Here is a 23,016-nt window from a genome sequence, read left to right as displayed (position 1 = left end):
TATGAAAAGGCAGAAAGGTCAGGCTGCTCGATCTTGCGTGCTCTAGCCTATAAGAGAACAATAGTGCGTTCTCGCTGCTAGTCTGATGGCTCCTTGTTTCAATATCTGCTTTTCCCTCCCATTTTATTCGTAGCTCATATGCCATAAAAGCTCGCTTGCTGGAATTCGTGAAGTTTAGAATGCATCGTAAATTATATGTCAGAGCCTTCAATTAATGGAGTTTTATTATAAAATGCGCGTTTGAGCAATCTCCGCATTTAGAGACTAGAGGCCGCAACTGGCAATTTATTGTGCTGAAATGTTATTCTTCCGTCGGAATACTATCATTTAAAGTTTCAAAAAAAAACACTCCATATGTTGTTTTCCCAGAAGGGAAATCTAGCGCACTAGGCACTCTTACCTGTTTATTCTTCCTGGACGCAACTCGATTCCGTGCAAGTTTGCATAAGAAAAAGCAAGTTCAAGTTGCCATAAAAGCCTACACACGCAAGTCTGTGACTCGCGAAACTTCTTAACAAATAACTTTGAAAAAACAAGAAAGACGACGAAGAAGAGCAGCAGCAAAATTACCTTTAATATAGGCTTCTTTTGAGAGAGCATCAGAACACGTAACGCAGAGAGAGCATCAACAGTTCGCAGAAAACACGTTTACTAATACCATATATGCACTTTTTTTTGGATAGTATGTGTCACAAGTGGATTATTTTCTATATACATACACAAAAATAGTGGTTTTATTTGCAATAACTGAAGACCCGTTCACTTTGAGCGTTCAAGAATTGAAGAGCCTCGGCTATAGTCCACTTTCTCGCCAGCGCAAGAGTGGTCTCACTGCAGAGATGCCGGTGATGAACAGCTGGGTAAATCAGCTTCATCACAGAAAAACAGAGAAGTAGCAAAGCAGCCGGAAGAGCGCTCTTCATTACATGGCAGAGCTTCTGACTGCTCGCTTTATTGTCGCGTCTATTCACCTTCTCCTGACACAGACGCAAGTAATAAATGTCTTCTCAGCGAACACTTACACTGAGAGGCGGTAGCAGTTCGCACTTGTCGATGTCGGTGATTGCCCATTTTAAGACGGTGCTGTCCATCACAGCTTCAGAAACCTTGGCAATAGTTCATTCACTCAGCACCATCACTCATTGTCGTCGTCTTAGTTATTCGTGATTTTGAGTAAACAACACCTAGCAACAACAATGCAACAACATCACACAAGTTATCAAAGGTCACAAGTGGAACTTGCCGCTTGGGTGATGCAGTCGGAGAGGGAATGAAAGAGTTGTCCTGTCTACTTCGCTCTGGCACTTCCATCGTCAAGGCTAATTGTCCGAAATGCTGTGAATGGAAAGCCTTATGCAAACGTATTTGTAAACCTCATTAACAAATTTTCATACTGAACTGGGCATTGGGTGGCTCGACGTCTGTAAATGGCACCTAATGGACGAAGAATGAAGACATTCCGAATGAATGCGTTTGTCAGAGTCCCAAATATTACTTTCGTGAAGATTTATCTTGTTCATAAAGCTGGCTGTTATGCTGGCTAAATATCAGCTACTGCGAAAGTCGAAGTGCAACATAATATATCATTATGTTTAATGAAAATATTTCCCAAATTATCCTCAGATAATGCTGTAATCATTTTCTTTGAAGCATCTAGCTTCCACAACTCCTACAACTCCACTGGGCCAGGCGTAGATCTACGCTTTAATGATTGCGAAGCATACCAAGTACCTTAATTAGTTTGCTGCGCGTTCGATCTAAAAGTTTCATAGAAAGGAATAACGGAAAGAAGGTTGTTCGTGTTCACATCAACTCATGCACAGAAGATAAGTCACGAGTAATGTCTTGAGTTGCAGCTCTTTTCACTTCCCTCAGAGAGGGAGGTCTGTGAACAGTTCAAGAAAAATTAGGTTAAGCCTGTTACGTAAATTGGTCTCATTTTATTAAAAGCTTTCCAAACAGTTGAAAGGTAAATCACGAAGCCACCGGAAGTGTTTCTAGTTGGAAAGGTATTCATTGGGGTGCTTACAATTGATTTTCTAATGACATTTCTAAAAGTACGAGAAAATATTAGTACGCTTTATTCACCGCAAAGTTGGCCACCTTGCTTCATTTTATCTATTGTTAGTAAACACAATGAACCTTTATACTTTAAAGTAGCACATTTCTGTACAGAGAATCACTCGAATAGATTCAAGCACAGATTTCCAGGAGCTCTTTTTTAGATATAAAAATGCCAGCAAAATGTTGACAAAGTGGAAACTAGGATTCAGACGCAGGTGCCTGCATTAACACTGTAAATGTAGCTCACATCGTCTGGCCTTTCCAGAATATAGAAACGTTTCAATAAATATTCTTAGTTGTGTTTAGTGATGGTGGGGTGGCAGAATATGTTTAATATACTTTTTAAAAGCTCCTCTATTGCGCAAGAAACGAATGCTATGATTGTTCTTTTCGCGCTCCATTAAATTTAAAAGCGTTTGAAGGGGAAATCTTGCACCAGAGCCAGGTACAATTTCAGCCAAGTTTCTAAAACTGATTCAGTTAGTGAAGCGCCTATTCGTAGAATTTCTGTGCCGCTTGGTCACTCGAACGTAAGCATTATGCTGCAGAGAGCATTAATAAGCTTGGAATGCACTTTTCAGGTACTTTTGTTTTCATCTTCCTAAAGATGATAACATTATTGCTTCAGGAGAATGATTTTTTGCTCTAACTGCAAGAAAATCTTCTGAAATACGTCAGATCGAATAGCCAAACGCGGAAAAGTATTTATTAAAAAAAATATTAGTCTTTTGGCGAAGTTAATCATTGGTTTTATGGGGCGTCTACAGACGAGGACGTTAACGCGTCTAAGCTGCATTGAAGGGCTGCTGATATCACTCCTTGTTGCATGTAAATGACGTGCACATTAGCCCCGAATTCATCATTCTTCCTTCTGATGTTTTTTTTTTTTCAAATTGATTCACCAGCAAGAGATCACAAAAGCAAGCTTTTCATTCAATAAGAGCAAACACATATCGGCATTGGATATTTGAAAACATAATATTCATGCATTATATAAGTACACACGCTGCACCGTAAGTAGTTACTTATAGTATCACCAGTTTGAGTCCTCGATAGATGCGTAAAGCGTTTTCATTACTTGTTTGTAAAACATGATGCTTGTGATATCGATTCTGTTATGGAGAAGACTTGCTTCATATAGGTATTTCAATAAATGCACGAATGAGCCATAATCATTTTGCCATTATCTATTACATTACCAACAACACGTGCAGGAAACACTTCTTGTGCAATTCATGCACACACTAATTTACTCTGTTTTAAACCTTTTCCATTTCTGTAAATCTAGGTTACTTAACAACACCTCCAGATGATTGTATGCTCGGTTACAGCAATAACAAATTATACTGCATGCATTATCTGATGGGACAGCATAGTGCGAAATGTGATTTTATTAGAATAGTAATGTCACTACAGTGTAAAGAAAATGAAATAAATGCATCAGAAGCTCAGAAATATGGGACATAGTCACATCAAACTGGCATTTCGTAGCACAATTTGACCAAAAACTAAAATGCAAAGAGAGCTACCATGTTGTTCATATAATGAGCGCAGTACAATACGCACAGTAATTTGCGAAAGAGATATACAGTAAAATACCACTTGAACGAACATCAGTCGAATGAACAGTTTAATTCTACAAACTTTTTTTGATACCTTCACTGAAAAGTGATTGGATCCATTGCATTTGAGTATAACAAAATTATTGCACTATGGTGAAACTGAACGAACGCTGGGCCGAAAATTATACACGACACGTCGTTTGCGCTGTTTTGCCACAATGTACATAAACCAAATAGCCCACCTAAAAACCTAGCAAAGGTATTACGGAGCACGCCTAATTTCCACGAACATATATTGACACGCCATTTAGTGTCACTCACTTTATATTAGTCAGAAATTATCTTTAAGACCGGGTACAGACAGCGCGTAGTGTTTTGAAGATTATGTCACTTCTGACCTCCGTGTTCAATTTGTGTCATTCTGTCTACAAAAGAGATTGTAGCAAGTGTCCTGCCTCACGACGATGAGCAGGAAAGAACCCTTGTAGACGAAGCACAATAAATTTTTGCTGAAGAAGCATTTATATAGATCAAAAAAAGTGAAGTCCTTCACTTTCAAGCAGAGTGTCGTGCCGGAGCAGGTTCATCGGGGGGGTTTGGACACAGTCACTCAGTTCAGGACCATTACCCTATTAAGGGCACAAGTGCAGCAAAACATAGATGCATGGTTCAAAATATATCAAATTAACCCGAAATCAAATTCAACAAGGACCAGTAAAAATAAATGGGTGAAAGTTTCATTCCATCAAACGATGCTTTTTTAGCTCTTAATAACAAGTTGCTGTATTATTAATTCAGTTCCGCGATCATCACATTCAAGGAACTTTTTTTCTGTGTTCTCTTGAAGTTAAGTTTCACTGTATCGTTCAAGTAAAGTTTCACTGCATATTGTTTCTCATAGACCATAATCTCGCGACGTGGATATGAAAGACAATCGACTTTCTGCCAATTTTTCTTTAGTCGAGCCCCTCACTACACCTGAACACAAAAAAGAACGCCCGAATTCTTTCGAACATCCCTACTTTATGAGGAAATGTGATGCTGAAAAAGGGAATCTACATTTCAAGCCACCGATTGAGTTATCTTAGACTGCTGATTTTACTTTACAGTGCATTTGTATTGACACACTGATGTTAGTTGTAGGTCACAAGACAATATGCAATATCTTAATCCTAAGGCGTCTAGCGTCAGTACATTCCTGTCTCCTGGCGGGCACACGATGCACGTTGTCGCGAAGAAATGCTTACACAGGGTGGAAGTGGACAGAGTCTTCTGACATCCACTCAGCCTTTTGCCGCATTCTCCTCATGGAAGCACAGAGGTAAGCAGTAGCATCACACGTATGTTAAGGGGTTTTTCTTCGAACTCGATAGCTGCTTGGCGCCATCAGCGGGAATGACGTATTTACACTCGGGGTTCACTTCCCTCATTTCACTTTCTTCTTCTGCACCGCTTGTTGGTCTTGAACGTGGTTCAAGAGAACCTGTGAATGGGAAGGGGTACATGCGCGTACAAAAAAAACGAGAAAATAAACTATGTAAAGTTTGCACGCAAAACATTACTATTTTTCGGCACAGGACAACTGCAGCCTTTCTGCCTTCAACGTTGGTAATTCATGCCATCTATCTTGCTGCGAGGTAATCTTAGTGCTAATGTAGGTGTCACACGGAAGAAAACTTTGTTTAGATGGAGTGTTGAAAGAACTGCAGCACACCCAATGGGTCCTGTAGCAGCCTAAATTCAGCGAAAGCTATAGCATTCAGACGCGCAGGACGCGAGCTGTCTCGCTACGCATCTTCAACTCTCCCTGTTTAACGTGGTATGATGCCAAGAATTTAGACAATAATTCATCACTTAATTCGTTTGAGAGGTCACTCTTAGCTAGGCTGTCACCAGATGTGAAGTGTAGATCTGCAGTGCTAACTGGAAGCGTAACTAAGAGGCCGACATAAGGAAGTAACGTTAACAGACGAACGTTGAATGTAAGACCAGAGTTGCATGCCATAATTCATTTCATCTACTAAAAGCGACGTCACGAATGTTAGTGCAATCGCATTGAATCTGCTGCAGTTTTATTAGTTTGATCTGTTTGGCTCTAATTCACCACAAAACGGCAGAATTATTGCTCTGCTGCATGAGAAAAACCTGGAAAAAATCTCAGAGAAAGCTTCGCTTTACGAGTACAACCAGCAGGTACGGGTGCTTCTGTGAGCAAGTCTTGTTTAAACACAAAACAAAAACTTAAAAAAAACATAAAAAGAAGATGTTGCCTACTTTGTCACGCGTGTAAAAAGGCGTGGCCTCTTTTGAAAAACGCAAGCTGTTTGATGTAATGATTGGTTCGTTAGTGATGTAGATGCAGCACGCAAGCACGTTTGGTGTCCACTTATTATCACAGTATTTCTGAAATAAAACAGTTAATACATAGTGCGCACCGGTTCACTGTCTTTTGCCTCTTTATAGGTTATTTCTCAATTTCTTTATTTGAGCGAAAATATCTTTAGCGAAGGCATAGCAGTATTTTCGAGCGTGAACAAGGCGTTGAACACTAAATGTATCTATCGCAGTAAATTTTACACATCCAATGAATAACGTTAAAAAAACGCTTCAACATTCAGTTTCTGCCTACCATTCACTGCAGTTCTTGTTCTGAACAGTGATTACGAGAGCTAATTATCCAAGTGGGGCGACGACAGAACATTCTCTTTTTCGTCCTTCGTTTGCGCTCTCGTTATGGCCTACGAACTAATTGTAGCCGCTCGCTTCTAGTTAGTGTAACAGCTGGTTTACTTGTTTCGAACCGCACAAGCATGCGAAAACTGCTACTTTGGCCCTGTTTACTTTAGTAGTACGCTATCTTTTAAAATAACTGTGAGCAGTTCACCAAAACAACCTTTCATCACTTCGCTGGTATGCCCGCAACTTTCATTTTATTTGAACTTATGAACACCTGAAGAATCCTACTGTTATCAACAGTATCTACAGCATTATATAGGGAAGTTATCAAGGCTCAAACACCTTACCTTTGGCTAGCTTTAATCTGGTCCTGTACTTTATAAGCAGAACAATGACGACCAGGAGGAAAGCAAGAACGACGCCTGATGTTATAAGAAGTCCTAGTGGAGCACAGCAAGGCTTTCGTTGTTCGACACCTGCATAAACATCATGCACATAAACATCATGCAAGTAGTGCACACCAGAGAAGATAAGTTCTTTTCTACTCTCGCCCTATATTACTCTTCATTTTAGCTGGGTTGCTTTCGACAGTTGTTCAACTACTGTTCTAGCGGAAGCGTTCATCGCAACGCGTACGTAAGGTACGATGTACTTAATTTTAGACCACACCAAGGACTCCTGCTGCTCTGGAGTGGTGCAAGCACATAATAATTTTCACCAGTAGAAAAAGCTTTTTGGGTAAGCAGCCATTGTCTCAAAGACAAAAAAGAAGCCTTTTGTGGGAGACGGTTTGTCACACCAGTAATACCTAGATCCTAGGCACACCAATGGTAAGCTATGCCTCTGTTGTAACGTTTGTACACGTGAGACTATAACGATGCACTACATATATAGTAAATAAAAGGGGAATGTTTTCGGGAACCAAGTAAAAACTTTATAAACGTCTGCTACCTGGCGTACTCTACTTCTAAGTGATAACAAATGCAGCGAAACCTAGAAACTCGCAGGATCACCAAAAATATTTCTGTCATCCATAGTTTTTATCACAAGAAAGTATGGAAAATCAGCACGAGACAAAATAAGGATGGAATACATTTACATTATTTTTGGGGGGGGGGGGGCACAGCAAAGTCTCTAACACAGCTGAATAATTGTGAAAGAAAGTGTAGACGTCATAATCGTACCGGCACTCAGTTTACGGCATGTACGCGCCTGTGTAATATAATGAACGAGGTATGTTGGTAGCTGCAACAACTAAGAGCGCCTTTCTAATCTTAGTAGGTTTCTTTTTTACATTCCATTAAAGTACCACAGGAAAACTGACAAAAAAAGGACTTTGTCGCAATATGTGAAGGCCAGAAAATTTTAGAATCGCGGTCCTGTGTTATATTTTCTTATAGCCATGGTGTTGGGGATGTTTTTAAGAAATTTATAATTGTGCCCTCACAAATGCGTTCTCAATAGTTCTGCATGTGGACGTTGTGAGGCCTTGTTACTTCGCCAAGACCGTCCTTGTCTTTTTCGGGCCTCGTGCACCTTCCATATGTTGTCTGATGCCGAAGGACATAGCTTGCATTGAAGTGGACAGAACCACAATAAGACAGCAGCACCCGACCGACACGTTAAAAAGAGCGTGAAGCCAGCGCCTTTGGTAGGACCTCCAAGATTTGTGAGCGCAATCTAGGAGCCTAGCGCGCGTCACTGAAAGTTGATTCTTACCACTTTGTAAGAAAGGTATATTTTACAGCACGATTCTGAGGAAATAGCGGCGGGGAGCGAATGCCCGAGCCAGTGTTATGACGCCCGTACATGTTTGGGACGTCTTACGTAACAGCACGTACACCACCCCTTTGTACCTGCACGGCACCGTACGTTAGTATCAAACATTGTGAGGTGAAAATGAGTTTGCAATTACCATACTACAATTGATTGAAGGCCAATGGGCCTTGGCCGAGACCGAAGAAAAATTTGCATTACACCAAAAGTTGTATGTGCCTTGATTGTTTAACCAAGGTTTATCTGTAGTATGAAAAAATAAACGATATTTACCAAAAATCGCCGAAATATGTATGGCATGCTAATGAAATTTATTCTAACGACTTAGTTAATAAAGGGATATAGTTAAACCCTATAAGCACGGCGCAAGCTGTGAAAGGCAATGCACTGATGGTCTTGCTCACGTATTACTAGGAAGTACTTTACTTTACACAGCTGAACACGTAAGACTCAAGACACAGGTAAGACACAGTTAAGACTCAAGTAAACTCAAGATTATATATTGCCACATGATATGCCTGGGTGAGATCCAGGAGTGAAAGAAGACAAAGACAATCTGAGATTAACCATCCAGCAGCCCTTGGTCCTCGCCAGTCATTCTAGTAAAGAAAAAAGACGGAACGCTGCGATTTTGCATTAACTACAGCAAGCTTAGTAGCGTCACGAAAAAAGACGTTTACCCTCTTCCACGGGTCGACGACTCTCTCGACAGATTATGACGCGCGAAGTATTTTTCGTCCATCGATCTAAAAAGTGGCTATTGGCAAATTGAAGTGGATGAACGAGACCGAGAAAAAACCGCGTTTGTGACTCCAGACGGACTTTACGAATTCCGTGTTCTTCCCTTCGGCCTCTGTTCTGCCCCAGCCACTTTTCAGAGGATGACGGACACAGTTCTCGCTGGCTTGAAGTGGCAAAACTGCCTTGTCTACCTCGATCATGTAGTCATCTTTTCCAAGAGCTTCGAAGAACATCTGAAGCGTCTGAGAAAGGTTCTGGACGCCATTCGCACAGCTAAACTCACGCTGAAACCCCAAAAATGCCATTTCGGCTATGAAGAGCTGAAATTTCTGGGACATGTCATTAGTGCGGATGGAGTGCGACCTGATCCAGACAAAACTGCTGCTGTCGCCGCCTTCCCTGTTCCATCAAATAAAAAAGCGGTACGCCGTTTCCTCGGCTTGTGCGCGTATCATCGCCGACTTATCGCCAACTCATGAAGATAGCTGAACCTCTTACGCGACTCACCCGAGATGACGTGCCTTTTACTTGGAGCCCAGAACAAGATGTAGCGTTCACAGAGCTACGGCAGAGAATGCAAACAGCCCCTGTTCTTGCCCATTTTGATGAGGAGGCTGCTACAGAAATTCATACAGACGCCAGCAACGTCGGACTTGGCGCTGTCCTTGTACAACGACACGGTGGCGTTGAAAATGTAATAGCTTACGCTAGTCATACTCTTTCTCGAGCCGAGACCAACTATTCTACATCGGAAAAAGAATGCCTCGCAGTCGTGTGGGCGACGACCAAATTTCGGCCCTACCTCTACGGTCGTCCCTTCAAAGTGGTGACTGACCACCACTCGCTCTGCTGGCTGGCAAATCTCAGAGATCCATCCGGCCGTCTCGCTCGGTGGAGTTTGCGTTTGCAGGAGTTCGATATTACGATTCTGTAGAGGTCAGGGCGCAAACACGAAGAGGCCGACGCGCTTTCTCGAGCGCCTGTGGGGCACGCTGTCAGGGGCTCCGAGGATGAAGATGCTTTTCTCGGAGCAGTCAGCGATTCCGAATCTATGTCAAAACAGCGGGCAGACGACGAATCTCGCCCAGCTATTGATTCCCTGGAAGGCCGGAACTCTCAGGTTCCTCGACACATTGCTCGCGAACTGTCCTCTTTTTGTCTAAGAAGAGGCATTCTTTACAAGAAAAACGCCCGTGGTAGCGACAAAGCCTTCCTACTCGTTGTTCCTACTGAAATGCGGGACGAGATCTCCTTGCGTGCCACGACGAACCCACGTCAGGACATTTGGGCTATTCGCGAACTCTCGCCAGAGTACGCCAACAGTATTACTGGCCGTGACTATCAACAGTGTACATCGATATATGAAAAGCTGCCGTGAGCGCCAGCGTCGCAAGACTCCGCCTGTGAGACCCGTGGGCCTGCTCCAGCTGATCGCAACACCATAGACACCGTTTGACCTCGTGGGAATGGACCTTCTCGGACCCTTCCCTTTGTCGTCCTCTGGAAACAAATGGATTATAGTGGTGACAGATTATCTTACTCGTTATGCTGGAACAAAAGCGTTACCCCGTGGCACATCCTCTGAAGTTGCAAAGTTCTTCGTGCACCAAATCGTCCTACGGCATGGTGCCCCGTCATGCGTGATTACGGACAGAGGAACGTCATTTACAGCACGAATAACGGAGGACATTTTTAAATTGAGCTGCACAAGTCATCGAAAAACGATGGCTTATCACCTGCAATCGAATGGACTGACAGAGAGGCTTAACAAGACCATAGCGGACATGCTGTCAATGTACGTTGACGTACAATACAAAACCTGGGACGAAATTCTTCCATACATCACGTTTGCATACAATACGGCAACGCAAGAAACTATGCAATTTCCGCCTTTCCGACTCGTTTACGGACGCAATGTGGGAACCATGCTCGATGCTATGCTTCCGTGTGACCAAAGCAATGAAATCGCTCCAGACGCTGAGCAATACACTCAATACGCCGAAGAAGCTCGTCAGCTAGCTCGCATAAACACCAGTCACCAACAAGATGAAGACGCACGACGTTACAACCTCCGCCATTGAAACGTCACCTACCACCCTGGGGACCGAGTGTGGGTGTGGGCCCCTGTTCGGCGACCAGGGTTATCTGAAAAACTCCTAAGCCGTTATTTTGGACCGTACAAGGTTCTTAGACGTGTCACAGATCTTACCTACGAGGTATTTCCGGACGGCGCAGCGTCTTCTTGTCGACAGCTTCGGTTCGAAACCGTGCATGTCGTTAGGCTGAAGCCCTACTTCACAGAGTAGCCCTTGTGGTTCACGTGTTGCGACATGCTATGACATTGCACTGCTGCTGCTAATCGTGTTCTTCTGTGTTTTTATGCCTTTTTTTGCGCTTGGTGCAAGTATTGGCGAAATTTCCTCATTTGCGCTGTGAGTACTGGCACTCTCCCTCTTTTGGATCTCTGTATCTGCGTGTGTATGCCTTCATTTTTTTTTTCTTTACGAGCATCGAGTCGATGCTTTCAAAGGGAGGACTATTGCCACATGATATGCTTGGGTGAGATCCAGGAGTGAAAGAAGACATAGACGATCTGTCTGAGCTGCTGCTTGGCTAGTCGACTCAACGAACCCATTAAACCAAGTTTATCTTAAAAAACGTGACAATATTCAGCAGGGCATAACTAAAAAAAAACGGATACTCCATATCAGCGGACCACAATGCAAATTACCAAGTGCTATTAATAATTATGTGAAAAATCTAAATAGAGGAGCTCGTCTTGGAGCAAATGCCTTCAGATCTTCAATGGATTTTAACTGATGTGTGAATGAAATTTTATGCGCAACAAACACTTGAACATGTAAATATTTATGATGATCTTTTTAGGCAAAGAAAGCTGTACGCCAGGTGTTCTGTACAGCATTTATTCTCTGTACAGCATATGTTGTCAAACCTTCTGACCATGGAGAAGCCCGACGGCATTTACAGGTTCACGAAGGACCCCTAACATTTTCTTGAGCATGAAGACAATCAAGCGAAAGTGGGCGAGGAAAAGGAGTTATTTTCTCACTTTCTCTCGTAAGGAAGCTATAGTAAGCCGCGGATGAGCCTTGCGATGGCCTCATTATGTGCAAAATGCAGTGCTAATTTTCTTGTCTCAAGCAATAAATTCCTTAATACGGGGGGTAAAACGTGAGTCGGTTGCACACGTTCTGGCCTCTTGCGGAAGCCTACGATGCCCTTCCCAGATTTCATTGGCTCCCGCAGGAACCAGTTGCAGAACGTATGCTGCGCAAAACATATGAAATAAAAAAAAACAAGAAATATTGGAGCTGTTCATTGTTTTTATGAAGATTAGAAAATTCTTGTTCAAAACTAATTTCGTGAGCTTGTGATATATTGACTGAATGGTGGCATGAAAATGAAAGAAACAGCTTTATACAGTGAGGCGTGTGATGTGCGCTGTAATAACGACAAGCATTGAGGGCCCTAACCTGATCTCAGTCTTTCCTCCGAAGCCAGGAGCGTTGATGCCTTGAGCTGGACAAGCTTAAACTTGCCGCTTTGGTTGACAAGATAGATGGCGACAACGTACTCGGTGCCCGCCGACAGGCTTGAAACAGCGAAGGATGGAGCCTCGGAGGTAGCGTTGAAAACGAGTCGGTCTAGGAGTGCATCTCGGATTTCCAGTTGAAAGGAGTTGCGCTGGCGGAAAGTCGAAGCCTCCGCAGCCACCAGGTCCGGAGGCGCAGAGTTGGCACCGGCAGCCAAGGAAGCGCGCCTCTGGCAATCCACTTGCATGCCGGCATCCGTCACGTTACTCACAATGCAGTTGTACATGCTGCTTAGAGGACCTGCGAGTGGCAGCGCACTGTGTAAACTCGCATTCGCGAATTACAGCAGGGGAGTGCACATGTTTTTACGTTAAATAAAAGTGTTCGTGGCCCCACCTAAATGAGGGACCGTTTGATATATAAAATTTACGCAGAATCACAGAAATGTTTGCGTGTTGCTTTGTGTTCATAATGAAGTGAAAAGAGGGCAGCCCTAGAATGAATACAAAGAACGGGATAAAGGACAGATATGTATTGCACTCACAACTGCGAAAGTTGTGAGTACAGTGCATTTTGTATCTTCATCTCGTCCGTTGTAGTCGTTCCAGCGCTGCCCCCTTTCAACTTCACTAAGATATATTCGCAATACACAATGTTTCTGCGGAGTTTCTCAACCTGTATTACACAGTATTGTGCCATTAATAGCGAACCAGTGTTCGCCAGAGCATGCACTAAGCTTTCTATGAGCTTAAAGGCCCACACCTGGACGCAAAAAAAATGTCTGCAAACAAGCAGCTCGTCAGAATTATTGAAGGTGTTTTTCAAATTTTTTGTGTGTTTTATATTGTCTGCAGTGGCCTCCGACTAGTTAGAATTGTACATACATGGTATTTAGCTGGTTCAAAATACTGCTGTATCCGAGATCACTGCGAGGAAAGCACATGTCTAATTAAATCACCTGCCTCTCTTCTTGAGCACCTGCACAACGAAGTAAGGATGTTTTTTCTTCGCAAGCGACAATTTTCCGAAAAAAAAAGCAATCAAGGTGTGCAAAGCCATCATGTCACATGCTTTTTGTACTTAGCGATAGTTCATTACAGCTCCAAAAATCATTAAGTAAAAATAGGTTTTAAATTAACCTATGTAATGAAATAAAAATCTAGCGAGTATGTATTGTGGTGAGCCTAGAAAAATAAGAGAATATGGGTTCCCAGACGAAACCCTTTGTTTTGCATTGAGCATAAATAGGCTAATGATAATGAACTTGAGTGGCAACTAAAAACCATTTTCACTTTTGTGTACTTAATCAAACACAAAAACCGCTTTCCAAGATTATATAGGGCTAGGAATATTTGCACTCTAACAAATGCCAAACTCGTGACCTGGAAAGCAACGCAGTGCCGGTATAACATGGTCACACTTGTCAAAAGCAACAGCGCATGCGCAACTATTTTATCCTAAGTCACAAGTATATTTTTTCTTTTCATGTGAATTGACGCAACCTGCGAGGCGTCAAAGTAAGCGTTGTGAATAATTTACCAGACTACTGCTTTATACGAATAGTTGATGATTTGCAAAATTAACCAGTGTATAAAGGTTGCAATATACATCGATGAATGCAGTAACCATGACAGTGTAGCGAGTGGGGAAACTCACGACTAGCACACTTGCAATGAAGACGGAAGCTGCCTATGGGTCCCTAGAGGACGCACTCTATTTTTATTATTGGGCCTCTTGCAAGCCTTGTCTGCGACCATATCGCCTCCATGAGAAGAACCATTCGACTGTCGGCAACTTCCCAACAACATGAAAGAGAGCGTTGTAGAGCTCCGTTGTTTTACAGGCCAGTGGAGTATTCAGACTGCTTACTGCAGTGGAGTATTCCAACCTCTACTGATAGCACGTTTTCACAATGATATTTTTTGGTAAAGTTCATGCAAAATGAAGTAAATATAAGCTGATAGCTTGGTTCACAATGCTCGAGGCTTTAGCCACTGGAATAGTTAAAGCACCAAAATTGCTAATTTATAGCAATCAATAAGCATAGATCATGCACGTATTTGAATGTATATTAGATATACTGTGGCTATTTTAGAGGTTTTTGTAGAGTGCGGGCGCCATTACGTGATTTACGCTTTTTTTTCCGTATCTAAATCAATATTTTCTTCATTCTTCGTAAAGACTAGACATATAGGTTTATAAGACTTTTCTTGCTTTCCTTACGACGTGTCTGGCACTTGTCTACCATCTTGGGGAACGCATATACTATGCTCTTCTTCTCTCCAGCCTTTTAACTAATGCCGAAACAAGAAGTGTGAATGAATAAATGAATTAATAAACGAATGAGCGTATGAATGTTAGTAATCGTTGCATAACATATTTTAGCCACACTTCATATACATCTGTTGTTAAAGTCGTGCATAACCTAGAAAAATTTCACCTCTGACATCATTAGGACAACCTCATGAAATATATCGTCTATAAAATTTTTATACCATACCAATGCGTCTTAGATATGAACTCTACGCAAGTTGCACACGCCTATTTGTAACACTCGCGTGTTTTCACAACCAAAATCGTCACTCACTGACAGTGAGGTCATGGCATTTTGCTGATAATTGGGCAATACGCTAGCTGAAGTGTGCCAACTCAGTTGACAGGAGAGTGCACTACGTACTAAAGAAAAAAAACATCTCATGCTGGCAAGAAAAAAACAACAAATGAAGAAGTGATTGATCAATATTGTAAGCGAAACATGCATCGCAGAAATTCGCCCTCGTAAAGCTCACCCGCGCGGACGATTTGAAAATAGCAGGGTGTCTTCATAGCCCCGATAGAGTTATTTGCGAGACACTGGAACATTCCGTAGTCAGTGTCCTTTCGTGCAGTGTAGTACAGCACGCTCCGTCTTCCTGAGCTTGTAAATGATGACAGGTCGTGTTTGTTCACCGAGTTGTTGAACATCCACTTGAAGGTTACATCGTTTGGCTGGGCTGACACATCGCAGACTATGTGCACTTCCTCATGCCTTGAAGCCGCATAGACAGTAGTCTGCGACTGGTTACAGGCAGGAGCATCTGCGGTACAGAATATGAACAACACTGTACTTCTATTCAAAAGAATATCACTATACCAAGCGAAATATGTGCACTATTACTGATAAGAGTTGGAAAGAAGTGCAGAAAAAACTGATGTAGGCAGATTCGCCTGAATATCAGGTTTTACACTGTACTTTGGGTCAAACGGGAAAAAATTAGAATTTATATAAGGAAAAATAGAACTAAATTACGTCCACATCATCCCTGCTGGGGCTGAATTCTGGGTTATGAATATCGCCATAATATCACTTTCGGCCCGGACAGGCGAGGACAGGCGTCGTAGCAGTTTATTTACTTTTCCGACTTGCGAGATTCTACGTCACGAAAAGAGGCCCTGTCGCAAAAAAAGACAAACTCACAGAATACTATACCCCTATTCACATAACACGGGGATGAATGCCAGTACTTCAGCAGTTGATGCAGGTTTGTTGTCCATAAGGACAAAGAGCGGTGGCGTGAAAGGGGAGGGGGGATTATGTATTCACCTACAAATACACGGCGGAGCGTGAATAAAATAAAAAGCCCTCCCCCCCCCCCCCCCAAGCTTTCCAGGAAACAATTTCTGGCTGCGCACTGCGGGCAATGAGTTCGCCATTATCGATTTTCTCTTCGTACAATCTTTTATCGGCTAGACGCAATAGCGCTGCTGTGAGCGTTTCTCGTCAAAAATCTCTACCAAAGTCATAACAATAGACATCATTTCTACTTGCTGACAGGAAACGTATTGAAGCAATACTTTTTTCAGTTTTTGAGTTGGAATATTTGGTATTGCAATTGTTCAGTTTTAACATCATAGGTACATTTTGCCTTGTACCTACCTCCTGACACACGTGAAACGAGATAAACGAAAGTGGAGGCCACTGATTCGCGAAAGACGCTTGCGTTTTAATATGCTTGTCTGTTCTGTCTCGACATTGAGTGCTAAGTGATAGAATTAATAGTGCGCTCACCATATTGCAATGACCGCATGGTAAAGTTGTCTAAAGAAGTGGGATTTACATTGTTTGTCTCTCATTAAAAGAGAGTTCTACGGCAATTTTTTATAATGTAGCCTGTACAGTAAGCGTATATTAACTCGTCTTGATTCGGGGACTACAAAGAATGAATCTTTTTGTTTGGCATGCCACTTTTGCTCTCTTTAAGCTAAGTTACACGTGATTTTACTATTGACAATGCCACATTCACCACGGTTGTCTAGAGTTTCAAGTGCTCGGTGGTAGCCGCAATTTTTCACTGGAGGTTAAAATATTCGAGGACTTTGTGCATGGGCTTAGGAACGCGTTAAAGAACTCCAGGTGGTATAAAATTCTGGAGCCCTCCACTAAGGCGTCGGGGTGTTCTTGGTTCTTCAATTATGAGCTGGACTTCCTGGATTGCGCTTCATTTAAACACCAACTACGGCCGACTTTTCCGAACGGTTCTATTCGCTCAGGCATCGCGAAGAAGAAGTTAGCCGAGCATGTCCAACAAAACAGCGTGTTATACACTTTTTCTATTGAAGTTGTCCTGGCCCTTTGTCGCCTAGTGAATGGCTTCATGACGGAGACCGACAAGGTGCACAATCTGCTCAAAGGCAATGGTGCAGCGGTATTCAACGCACTCGCGGTGAAGAACCCCGCTACTGTCTCCATGTATATTCGGACTCGGGGTCCGCGATTTCACGACTATCTTTGCAATGTTTACTATATTTGTGGAAGAGTGAGGTAGTGTGTGTGAAAATCAAATAGTGAGCGGCCTTTCTGTGCATTTCATCCCCACTGAACTCTGTGGTAACTTCAGCTGAGAGAGATATAACTTCTGAGTAACAAGAGTACATCGTCAAAATAACTTTCTTTTTCAATACTTTTAACTTACTTTTCACCACATGAAGAAAAAAGACGAGAACCATTCCGTGTCTTTTTTGCATTCACGGTGCAGTTTCTCATTCTCCGTAAAACTCACGTTTCACGGTGATCTCCAGTGGCTCGCTTTCTGTTTCACCGATTCTGTTGGAAGCGACGCAAGTGTAGGAGCCCGAGCTGTGACGGTGGACGCGCTGCAGCACCAGCGATTGGTTGCTCATGATGACATGGCGGCCTGGAGACAAGTCTTTTCCGCCGAGGCGCCACACCACGTCTCCAATTCGGGGATTGGCGTCGACTCGGCACTCCAAGTAGAGGTCGTGCCCTTCAACAATATTCCACTGTCTTGGATGGCTGCCCAACGTCAACTGTACCTTTGGCTTGTCTGTAAGATACCAAGGCAACAGAAAATAATCTGAGAAAGAAGAAAACCGAAAGAATTAAGAGAAGATTTCGCTGAAGCGTCCTGCTGCTATTACCACCCAGTGGTGTCGCACAGAAAGGCAGAAACATAAAGGTTATCAAAACTGTGCGCAGGTTTCCCAATTTGGGGATGGGGGGGGAGGTAATCGCCTTCTGTTAATGCTTTCCCCCGTTCGCATTAGGCACTGGTCAAACAAAAAGTAAAGAAAAACTTGCTAAATATGCGTAGTTTATTTCGGGCGAAGCACCGCTTGCAACTGCAACGATATAGCTTTTACCAACTCGTTCAGCTGTCACATTGGTAAGGCTAAAGTAAGCTACAAAGGATAGTGTGCTTGTTGGGGTCCCCTGCTTGAAACAGAATATGTCACACATGTGGTGGCGCCACCCCTGCCTTCATTGTAAGGCCCAGCCTGACGGAGGCTTTTGTGCGCAACGAAAGCTATGTTTTTTTTTTCTTTTGCGTGCGCGATTTTCAGCAGTGTAGGCAGTGATGCGAATGTAGCAGAAAAAATGTAGCAGAGAGCTTGAGTGTAGCAGAAAGCTCAGTGCGTTGGCCACTATGTGCCCGTTAATCACGGTAACATTGTAGAACACTCTAGCATGCTATATGCGCCTCTGCTGTTAGCTTGTTATCTTATGTTAAATAAAACACACAGAAGACCATAAGTACTCGTTGGAGTGGAGGTCTAGCAAACATTCTTTTTTCAAACTCGATCATCGCTACCAGTACAACGCGCGATTAGACTGAATGCAGAAGTCGGTTCATGCAAGGGATAATGCGCCAATTTCAAATGCATATAAATCGCAATAATGTGTGTAGGCAGTGATGGCAACTTTTTAAAAGCTCACGTTACGAGGCTATCAAGTGTGAACTTGATTCTTTGGATTACTTCAAAACGGCACTTCTTTCGTCACGCACACTCATTCCGAGTACGTGCAAAGCTGCGATGCTGGCCTTGACGCATACTCGGGATTGTTTACTAGGAGCACTTAAGGTTATACATTCAAAAGATTTTAACAATTTGCAGCTGCTCATTCTTTCTGCAGATCTCCAGTGCCTTGGCTCCGCGATTTGGCTACGTATGCTCTGAATGTTTCTATTTAAGGAGTGTGAAAATGCACGGATAAGAAAAACAGGAGACCGCTCTTCTCAAGTACTTGGCGATAGTACATGATCATTTATTTGTCAGATATTCATCACAGTTGCTTACTGGGCACTTCTGCGTCAGAAGCAATGGTTCAACTTTAAACGTTTTGCCTTTTCCCGCCCCTATAATAATTCAGGTTTAATGTCTTTTAGCAAAAAGTGCAAGCGCCTCACGACTTAAAAGCACTTTATGTATTTTGAGAGACCAGGGCAATGTCCTGTTCACCCAACGTCCTGGGAAATCTTTCTTTCACGATTGCCAATATGTCCAAATTGATGTCGTAATGCATCCCGTGGCTGAAAAAGTCCACCTTAAAGCCTGGTGCAAAATAATGATTTTGCCACCGCGGAGAAACTTTAACACCGTGAGACGATCACTTTTGATCAGGTCCCATCACCCTTCGCTGAAAAACATAGTAGATCGACGATGCGAGGCGTGACGCATGTTCCAAAAAAACAAAACTCGTACACTCGTATCGCCGCTCCAAACACGCAGCAACTGGCCCAGTGCCAACGCCCACTTCCAACCTGTGGTTGCGCCGTGTTGCGGAAACATGCCTGACACATTTTTGTGGCATCCGTGGCGTCACAGCAATGCATGGCGCCGGCCGGAGAGTGAGCCGACTATCTTTTCTAGCTCACTTTAGTATGGCTGACTCAACAAAGTGTGATAACTGCAATTGGGTTGAACTCTTGACCACGTCTTTTGCTAGAATAGCCGCGCCCAGAATAGCCGTCAATAGCAAGTCAAACCTGGCTATTGTGGGCGCGTTTCTTTTATTCATCCGAAAGGGATTTGTGGTTTCAATCGAAAAAAGTATTACGACGTTTACAACAAAAGATACAGGTCAGATTTGTAATGTAGGAATAGTCTGACAAGATTAAACCACAATGTGTTCTCGCAAGCCAAAATGGCAGCAAGAGAAAGAAAAAAAGGCTACATTTGACACGAAAGGCACACCGGAGAGCCCGGCGACCTTGTCCAAAGTTGAGACAGTAGCAAAACACGGTTTGACTTCCGCATATTTGGAAAGCGATGCACCGACTCAATGTCAAAGCTCCGGCCTTCGGGTGGCTCCAGTTTGCTAGCTAGATCCGATGAGATTTACTTCAGGTTTTTCGCATGTTCGAAAGGTACTCCTTCAACTTCTTCGTTCACCTTTCTGGTGTACTGTTCGTTTTCATTCATATGCTTTCGAACCTAGTGAATCTGTCCTGCTTGTGTTTCCGGTTGCAACATCAGGTCGGTGATTTCGGTCTCCCACGCGGATTCTACTTCTTTTGCCGGCTGATAGTTACTATAACACCAAATCATACTGTTTCGAAGCCCGGCCATGGTCGCCGTGTTTTCAATGTAAGCGAAAAGGCTATAGACGTTCGTACTTAGTTCATAACGTTAAGCGCGGTACTGTAATGACGAGGGTGGGACAGGATGATCATACACGCAAGTGCTAACTTTCAGCAGTAATTTATCGGAAGCCTGATAACTAAATAAATACATAAAAATAGCGGACACTCAAGCACGCGTAAATGCGGAGGCATCAAGCGATGACAATACTTCTTTAGGTAATGATGGTCTGCTGACACATTCCTGGTCTAGCTTCTGTATGGTACCCGTTGTTTCATATTTGCATATGCGTGCAACAGAACACTCATAAAACACCGGTTAGCACACACATACGTTCGGCAATGCGCGGATAAAACAGAATTCTTCTATATCTTGTTTTTGTGCTCTCTAAGCCTGTTGTTGAGGCCCCACCCCATTTGCCCCACGTAGAATTGCTCACACGACAGGAATGCCTTTTACATGACACTTACCTAGCATTGCACCTTGCGTTGCATTTTTTTTTTCACAGCCCCGTGTCTTATGAGAAGTTGAGTTGCTGAGCATGCACAATGTTCCAAGCATGTTTGGAGCTATAAAAATGATGCTAATATTCTCTCGAGCGCCCACTTTTTTTAGGTTGTGAGAAATACTGTGTTGGTAGGGCATAATTACAAACTTCTCCGGGGCATTCATAATGATTGCGACATTCTTTTACTGACTTTAAAGCTTTTTGAGCTGAGATTTTGCAACGTACATCAGGAGGTAGTCGAAGCAGCCTGCTTGTGCAAGGTGAGTATTTGGCAGTCAAGACTGGTCCCGTATGAATGGCAACACAATTTTCATAATAAAAAATTGTCAAAGCAGTGTTTGACGACACTGTTTTTCACTAATTTTCAGTTCGAAGAAGGAAAGCGGATCAGGAGTTTGCGACTCCTTCAATCATACGACCAGGGAGTGCACGTGTTGTGAAAATAAAATTATAAGTCTGTAACCCTAGGAAAACATCCTCTCCCGTGACCTCGTAGGTAAGCACCCGAGGCTAAAGGTAGTCACTGGCAAATGTTGGAGACGTTGGAAGCTTCACAGTCAAGAACCTTCATCTTATTTTTATTCAAAGTATCTATTATGATGCAACATCTATAAACATAATACATCCATAAGTACATGATTCTACCCGTGTACTAATATTTATGGGCACGTTAAAGAACCTCAGGTGGTAAAACTTTCCGGAGCCCTCCACTAGGGCTTCCGTTATAACCTTATAGAGGTTTTGGAAATATATATAAACCCTGACAATCAGTATACATTTCAACATACTTTTTCTCTTTCTTTTGTTGTCATAGTCACAGTTGTGCATTAGGCTCTCAGTAGAACCAAAGAGTTCCCTTTTATTTGGGTGCCCGTTGAAGAACCCCAAGTAGTCGAAATTTCCGGAGCCCTCCTCTACAGCGTCTCTCATAATCAAAAGGTGGTTTTGGGGCGTTAAACCGCACATACCAATCAACCAAGAGTTCGCTTTTCTGTGTAATGACAGAGAGGATTATTATCTGCTGAGTTTGGTTTGCCACTAGTTCAGTTTTTGACAAATTTTCTGATGGAGCGGTACACACTGACACCTAGCATGCCCACCTCTCTCCCCAATCCTCGCGGCATGTTCTGTACGCCCACAATCGGACCCACGTTTGCTCTGACTTTTCACCATGAAAGTGCTCTTAGCTACACCAACACATTGCTGTCCCAAAGAATAAGGATTCTCACATCCCGCACACTTCAAAAACCGACTACCAACTGATGGTTGTTTGTTGCAGGCAACAGCGCAACAATCGGTAGTATTTCCAAACAAGAACTGCTTGGTCTGCAGTCGGCGGCCAACCAACGTTTGTTAATTTTAAAAGGTAAACTGAGTACCTGTAAAACATTAGCTGTCAGTGCTTGGGCATTGAATCACCACTGACTGCAGAGAGTCATGAACTGTAGGCTGTTTGGGTAGACATTCCATCAGCCAGGGTCAGCACCGACCTATAAAATTATTTAAAGTATTATCATTATTTTAAATATTAATACTGGTGCATAGTGTTGAAAGTGCCACGTCACGTGCACATTCTCTACCAGAATGCTCGTGGTCGTGGAAATTATTGCAGCAAAAAAGCGATTTTGCTAGTATTTGTGCGTGGGCCTCCACGCCCGGAAAGCGAGCGTATAACGAACTGTCATCATCATATCGTCATAATTGGGTGTGTGCCGCTGATATTGGGTAAATTCGACTACTCCACTATGGCCAACTAAAATAAGAAGGCAACAGTTAGCCCAACTACTATTGGCAGCGAAGCGATGGCGGAAACCCGAAGACTCCGAATATGCATAACTGCGCCAACGACGATGAGCCTGGCTACGATAGGTGCGAATGTTTGCTTTCAGGGCGTTTCTGTCTGTGAAGACTGGACGTCCGTGTCACATCTGCAACTGTCAGTGGTTTAACTTGACGCTCTTGGTGCTTGAAACCAACGTGGAAACAATGTAGCATCACCTATAGCTAAAGCCTGGCAAGGACCTAGAAACAACCTTTGGTCCAGTTTGGCTGTTTGAAGCCTTGTAAACTTTAGTGCATCAAATTATTCTTTATCTTTTCGTCACATACCTTGTTTATCCCGGGGAAAAGCTAGCTTTAATTGCAGTGCACTTCAAATTGAAGGACACATTGTGAATTCCAAATCTAGTTCGGTGAACGCCTGTGTCCACCTATAGGGTTCAGTCAGAATGAAACGTGATAAGCGCCTCTTTTTTTGCATAATATAACACGCTGG

At 43.0% G+C, this 23,016-nt stretch overlaps 1 protein-coding gene across 1 annotated transcript in view; it reads right to left on the bottom strand.

Annotated features, from left to right (window-relative positions):
* Positions 1 to 550: 550 nt before the first annotated feature.
* The window catches only part of LOC142775925 (neuronal cell adhesion molecule-like), a 935,753-nt gene continuing 913,287 nt past the window's right edge, over positions 551 to 23,016 (bottom strand). Inside the window, exons 7-11 of the mRNA XM_075878461.1 lie at positions 17,413 to 17,697; positions 15,163 to 15,450; positions 12,314 to 12,673; positions 6,650 to 6,778; positions 551 to 5,109 (exon numbers count right to left, since the gene is read on the bottom strand). Coding sequence (XP_075734576.1) covers positions 4,961 to 5,109; positions 6,650 to 6,778; positions 12,314 to 12,673; positions 15,163 to 15,450; positions 17,413 to 17,697 — 1,211 coding nt within the window. The 3' untranslated portion in view covers positions 551 to 4,960. The remainder of the gene's footprint in view (positions 5,110 to 6,649; positions 6,779 to 12,313; positions 12,674 to 15,162; positions 15,451 to 17,412; positions 17,698 to 23,016) is intronic.

This window comes from Rhipicephalus microplus, chromosome X (assembly GCF_043290135.1).
Source record: "Rhipicephalus microplus isolate Deutch F79 chromosome X, USDA_Rmic, whole genome shotgun sequence".
In the NCBI taxonomy this organism is placed as follows: domain Eukaryota; kingdom Metazoa; phylum Arthropoda; class Arachnida; order Ixodida; family Ixodidae; genus Rhipicephalus; species Rhipicephalus microplus.
The sequence above is the reverse complement of the archived record's forward strand: the minus strand, read 5'-3'. Positions and strand labels throughout refer to the sequence as shown.